Here is a 6,569-nt window from a genome sequence, read left to right as displayed (position 1 = left end):
CGTTTCCACCCTCCGGGGGCGCACCGCATAAAATAATACAGTGGATCCTCGATATACCGGGGAATATGTTCCGGACCCCCGCGTATAACACAAATCGCGTAATGACTCAAACCAACCATTCTGTCCAATGGTGGCACGCCGGCACGTGCGCCGCATTGACAGAAATCCTCTTCCTCTTTCCCCCGCTTCCTAACCTCCCCCCCCCCCCTCCCCCTACTACCTTACTAAAAAACCTACTTTCCCCACTCCTCCTTACCTTGTGCCGTCCGCCGCCCGCGTCTAACTGTGCCGCCGCCACCGTTGTAAGTGGCCCAGAGGCCTGGAGGTCTCATTGGCTCCAGAAGCAGAACCCAGCACGTTTTGAGGCGGACGGAGGCGAGGCCAAGGGAGAAGAGGCTTGGCCTCGTCCTCCTCGTGGCCGGTCTTGCCAGAACCCAAAATGGCCGGCTGCGCACCTGGAGGCCAAGGGCCCAGGCCGCAGCCGGCTCTCCTTCAGCGGCGGCGACCAAAGAAAGGGGCCTGGCCTTGTACTCCTGGTCGCCAACCGATGAGGAAAGCCGGTGCAGCCTGGAGGACAAGTACCCTGTACCCAGGCTAAGCGGCTCTTCCTGAAGGGCGCGGCCCAGGTGAGAAACGGGCCTGCCTCTCTCCCCTGGATCCTTGCTATCTCTTAAAGAGCCGGCTGCAGCTTGAGGAAAAGGCCACTTTCCCCAGGCTGCAGACGCTCTTCTCAGAGGCGGAGGCCAGGGAGAGAAGAGAGAACGGGCCTCACCCTCCCTGGTCAGACCGCCTCTCTTAAAGAAGAGGCTGCAGCTTGGAGCCCTTGGCCTCACAAGACAGCAAGCAGGACATTTTTGCGGTGGCGGAGACCGAGGACCGCGAGGAGACGAGGCCAAGCATCTCTCCCTCGCTGCCTCGCCTCCGCCGACCACAAAAAAGGATGGTGCTGCTTCTGGAGGCCAAGAAAGACTCCAGGCTGCATCCGGCCACCTTAAGCGACGGCGCGGCAGCGAGGACGTGGCGGCGGGCGCGGCCGAACAGGTAAGGAGGAGGGAGGGAGGGAGGGAAGTAGGTTAGTTTGAGGTAGGTAGGTAGGAGGAGGGAAGGGAGGGAGGGAGGAGAGGGAGGTTAGAAGGAGGGGAAAGAGCGAGGATGCAAGGAACAACTTCCGGGTTTTGCCATGCGCGTATGCTCAAATACCCGTCTGGCAATCCGCGTAGAGGGAGGATCGACTAATATTCAAGAGGCTACTATGCAATGCCATAACACAGGAAAAATATGCTGCACACTAGTCTCAACCCAAAAAAGGAGCAAGGCAGTCCATTGTGGGGGGATTTGGGCAAAGAGAATACCAAAGGGATACAACAACATAATAATAGCAATATTTGATAAATGGAAGCGACGAGGCAAGGCCAAAAACAGCAAAAAACGCAGGCCACTGTCATCAAACCACTTTCTTTCTCGCCCTTTCCTTACCCTGCCCTCTCACGCCCAACCACTCTCTCTCTCTCTCTCCTCGCTCTCCCCCTCCCCCTCCCCGGCCCCGCTCTCTTCCTCTCACTCCACCCTTTCTTTCTCTCTCTCTCGGCATCCTCACCCTTTCCAACACCTTGGTCTCGCTCTCTCCGCTTCTCTCCCTACGCTCCTCCCCTCCTCCCTCTCTTTCCTGACCTCCTCTCCCTCCCACCCTTTTTCTCTCTATCGCGCTCTCCTCCCCTCCCTCCCTCTTTCTCATCCCTCCCACGCTTTCTTCTCTCTCTCCCTCTCTCGCCTCTCTCTCCTCTCCCTCCCACCCTCCCACATTTGTCTCTCTCTCTCGCTCTCCTCCCCCCCCTCCCTCGCTTTCCTCCCCTCCCCCCGATTTTCTTCTTCTATCGCTCGCTCCTCCCCTCCCTCCCTCCTCACTTCCCTCCCACTCTTTCTCTTTCTCTCTCTCTCCGCCTCCTCCTCTCCCGCCCACCCTCCCACCCTGTTCTCATCCTCTCTCTCTCTCTCTCCTCCTCCCCTCCCCTCCCTCTCTTTCCTCTCGCCTCCCAGCCTTTTGTCATCTCTCTATATCCTCTCTCCTCCTCCCCACTCACCCCCGTCTTTCCTCTCTCCTCTCTCCTCTCCTACCCACTCGCCCACTCGTTCTCTCTCTCTCTCTCTCTCTTCGCTCCTCTCCCTCCCACCCCTCCCAACCCTTTCTCCTCTCTCTCTCCGCTCTCGATCAACTCTCTCGCCCTCCCCGCCTCCCTTTCTTTCCTCACTCCCTCCAACCCTTTCCTCTCACTCTCCTCTCCTCCCCTCCCTCCCCTCTCCCACCCCTGACATGTGGCTCCGCCCCTGGATAGTGGAAGCTCCGCCCTGGCATCCGGCTCCACCCCAGAGGGTGGAAGCTCCACCCCTGTGTGCAGCTCCGCCCCCGGATGGTGGAAGCTCCACCCCCCCGGCTTCGGCCCCCCAGTTGTCTGAGGGACAGCAACCCGGCCCCCGGCTCAAAAAGGTTGCCTACCCCTGCATTACAGTAATCTAGCTGGGAGATGAGGCATGAAATGCTCTGGCCAGATATGCCCTCCCTAAGAAAGGGTGCAGCTGATATACAAACTAATTGTAATTACAATTATTCTTTCCTACCATCAGTTTCGCTTTGTGACATGACATGTCTTGGGTCTCAAGATCTCATTTTACTAACCTGTTCTTTTCCCTCCTTCCTCATTTTACCATTTCATTGCAGAAAGGTGTCAAAGCCAAGAGAGAAAAGATTGTGCTGGAGTTCCAGCAGCTACGTCTGTTTTTGGAGGAACAGGAGAGGCATCTTTTGGCTCAGCTGGGTGAACTAGAAAAGGATATGGCAAAGGAGCAAAAGGAAACTGTCAGACTCAATCATACCTTTTCTCTTCTCAGTAGCCTTATCAGTGACTTGGAGAAGGACTGTCAGAGACCTGCTGGTGAATTTTTGCTGGTGAGAGCTTGTGTGTCAATTTCATGACTTGGTTCTTACTGCATCTATATGTGGGCTGCACATTATGTACACTTACAGTGCTTCGGACTTAAGGATGATGAGGCCAAAAAGCATTATCCATAAATATGCATACAGGTTGAGTCTCTGTTATCTGAAATGCTTGGAACTGAAAGTGTTTTGGATTTTGGATTTCCCCCCTTGATTTTGGAATATTTGCATATACATAATGAGAGATCTTGAAGATGGACCCAGTCTAAACATGAAATTCATTTATGTTTTGTATACACCTTTTACACGTAGCTTGATGGTAATTTTATACACAATAATGTGCATGAAGCAAAATGTATGTACATTGAACCACCAGAAAGCATAGGTGCCACTACCTCAGTCACCGATGTGAACAACTTTGGATTTTGGAGTATTTCGGATTTCAGAATTCCAGATAAAGGAGACACAACCTGTATAGAATTTTGACATAAAAATTCAAAACTACATTTCATATATATGGCAATGTATTTCAGAACCTTTACAAAACATTTAATATAAAAATATAAAATACATGTGAATATATTATATTATTTTTTTATAAATGTGGGCTGAGTTGTAACTATGACTCCCTGTGGTTTCCTTTTGCAACTGTTTCTCATTCTGTGCCTTACTGGCAGGAGTGGGCTGACATACCATTGTTCACTGTATAATTCATATTTTTGTCTTTTGGTTTCTCTAGAATCTCAAGAAAACCTTCACCCGGTATGCATTTTCTTTTTGTTCAGATGTTATTTGATGTTCTACAGATCATACTGAGTAATATAGCAATATCTCCCTCTTTGCTACCCTCATGGGCTCTTGCATAAATTAAAACCTGATCTTTAGCATAAAACCTGTTCATACACACAGAATAGTGGTTGTCTTCTGGGAGGATACACATTCAGTACTGTGTGAACAGTGTTGTGTTGACACAGATGACTCGCATCTAAGGCTGTTTTTACACTCCTTTCACAGCACCCCTGCAAACTGTGCCTTCAAAACTGAGTGGCAAATTGAACCATATGTTTGAGCAGGAAACTAGAAAAAACTCATTTATTGCAATAGCTATTATTATCATTAGAGAGCCAGGGTGATATAGTGGTTTGAGTGTTGGACTAGCACACAGGGAGACCAGGGTTCAAATCCCCACTTGATTATGGAAACCCATTGGTTGACCCTGGGCAGGTCATACTCTCTCAGCCTCAGGAAGGCAAGGGCAAACCTCCTTGGAACAATTTTTCCATGGATTGCCATAACTCAGAAATGAACTGAAGGTATACAACAACAACAACTATTATTATTATTATCAACAAAGTTATCATTATCGTCTTTATATATACCCTGTTTTTTTAATCAAAACTGGAACTCAAGGCAGTTAACAAATTAAAATGATTACAGTATAGTTAGTAATACACAAAGAGTCAACCCTAAAATAGAATAAAACAGTTAGCAATTTTTAAACAACTTAAAAAATTAAAACCCACTTTAAAACAGTAGGATTGAAACAATAATGCATCCTGAGAAAGGCCAGTTCCGTTAAAAAAATCAGTTTTAAAAGCCTTTTAAAATTAGCCCCTTGGTCTGCCTAATTGGTCTTCCCTAATCTCTGGTCATGTCCTTGGTTAAGATGTATTTCTGTAAAGAAGAGGAGAGACACCTGGTTAGAAATCAGGGGTGGTGGATCAAGATGGTACTATGGTACTATGTACTATGGGTGTGCGATTCTGGGGCTGAAATTGGGTTCTGCCATGCTGGAGATGCAAATGGAACTAAATGGTGCTGGAAATATGGTCAGGAATCTCTCCCTTCCCCTAGCACTGTCCTTGGGACAATCCTGTTATTTGGGAGATCCATCAACAGCACAGTAATACTCCTGCATAGTTGATCTGAAGATCTTTTTTCTCCTAGGTATAAAAAAGCAAGTTGCCTTGCCAGTGGACGGGCCACCTAATCTGGGGGGGAAAACTGAGTGCAATATCCCAAAAAAGGTTACTTAACAGAAAACCTCAAGAAGTTTAAAGGTATGAAAGATTTAAGGAAGGTGTCATTCTATGTCATAAGAAAAGTATGGACTGTTGAAGCCCTACAAATGTTTTCGAGCTACACCTTCCTTCATCCCTTGGCAGCATTGACAAGGGGTCCATCTTATGAGAGGTGCAGGCCAAAAATATTTGGAGGCCCCAGTTGTCCACTCGCGCTATAGCAGTCCCTCGTGGGAAAATGCCACCAGTAAGCATAAAGGAAACAAAGCCATGGCTTAGTGCTGCCAGAATAAAATTTATTATAAATGAATTTTTCATGCTCATTTCAGGAAAAGGATTTCCCCTCTCAGTCTCATAACTGTAGAGGCTTTCTTTTGGGCCCCCGCATCGTTGGCGTGGCAACCAACATGGCCATGCCAATGAATACAGAGGAGAAAGGGCCCCCGGCAGCTGCCCTTTTCTCCTATTTAGCGCCGGCATCCCTTTTCCAGGCCAAGAGAAGCTGCCATTTTCCTCTTCTCTTTGGCCTGGAAAAATGCCAGATTGGGGCCACAGGGTTTGCCGGTGAGGTTGCCCTGGCCCTGATCCAGCATGAAAAGGGGATGGTACAGGCTGCCTCTTTGGAGTGGTCTGTATCAGACATTGTAAGTTAACGGGGGGCCAAACTTAAAGAAAAGTAAAGAAGTTGTTTGGGGCTTGGACTTCAATAAATTACATAAAACATTCTTTTGAAAGCTCAGGTTCTGGGATGAGCTGGGCCATTTTTTTCAGTGCACCATGTTTTAGCAACACACAACTTTATCAGCAGCAAGGTGCAGGTGGCAACACCACAAAAAGGCTCGAGGGATACATTTGTCCACTTCTTTTCAAGGTTTTTTAAAAAAACCTTAGGCCCCGCCCACCAAAAGCCGCCAGTTTGTGGCGGACTGGGGCTGATTTTAGGGCTCGTATGCTCCCGAGCCCTAACGCATGCTGCTGGCGCCAATCATGGCTCGCCCCTTTCACACGGGGAGCGCCTTGATGACATATGTGCAGAACAGTGTCCAAATGGCGCCAAGCCATGCAGACGACATGGTTGTGTGCAAGGGCAGCATTGGTGCCTGTGGGCACCATAAATAAACCCCCCTTTTTGGAGCTTTTTTTTCTGAACGGGACGGAGGGCATGTCTTCTGGTGCGCATCCCCAACCCCGTGCACCTGGGATGGCACAGAGCTGCTCCTTTTGGGCTGTCTGTGCAGCCCCCTTAGTTGCTGGAGACATAACAGATAGCTAGCAAGGAATGTGGCATCCTAAGAACAACTGTGAGATACTCTGCTTTCCTAAAACTCACCAGCTAAGGGGGGAAAGGAAGGTTTCTTAGAACATCTACATACTTACTTTCAGAAAACAAGCAGGGGTCTAGTGGAACCTCCAGTGGGTAAGAAGAGTAGAGTGTTGGCTCTCGTATCACAGATCTTTATCCATGGATTCAAGCATTCATATTTTGAAATATTCAAAGATATATAAATTCCAAAAAAACAAACAACCTTGATTTTGGCCATTTTAAATAAGGGGCACCATTTTACTATACATTGTATTTAACGGAAACAACTAACGGGACAATCTGGTGGGGTTGT

General features: G+C 48.5%; 3 protein-coding genes across 3 annotated transcripts in view; all 3 read left to right on the top strand.

Moving 5' to 3' along the window:
• LOC121923989 (tripartite motif-containing protein 15-like) overlaps positions 1–6,569 on the top strand; it is a 146,370-nt gene that overhangs the window by 121,831 nt on the left and 17,970 nt on the right. The gene's annotated exons all lie outside the window — the stretch shown is intronic.
• The window catches only part of LOC121924019 (zinc finger protein RFP-like), a 12,655-nt gene that overhangs the window by 4,267 nt on the left and 1,819 nt on the right, over positions 1–6,569 (top strand). The gene's annotated exons all lie outside the window — the stretch shown is intronic.
• LOC121924024 (tripartite motif-containing protein 10-like) overlaps positions 2,620–6,569 on the top strand; it is a 19,098-nt gene continuing 15,148 nt past the window's right edge. Inside the window, exons 1-2 of the mRNA XM_042455080.1 lie at positions 2,620–2,944; positions 3,672–3,694. Of these exons, the coding sequence (XP_042311014.1) occupies positions 2,642–2,944; positions 3,672–3,694 (326 nt within the window). The 5' untranslated portion in view covers positions 2,620–2,641. The remainder of the gene's footprint in view (positions 2,945–3,671; positions 3,695–6,569) is intronic.

Source organism: Sceloporus undulatus, chromosome 2, assembly GCF_019175285.1.
Source record: "Sceloporus undulatus isolate JIND9_A2432 ecotype Alabama chromosome 2, SceUnd_v1.1, whole genome shotgun sequence".
In the NCBI taxonomy this organism is placed as follows: Eukaryota; Metazoa; Chordata; class Lepidosauria; order Squamata; family Phrynosomatidae; genus Sceloporus; species Sceloporus undulatus.
Note: the sequence above shows the minus strand (reverse complement) of the source record. Positions and strands in the feature narration are given on the sequence as shown.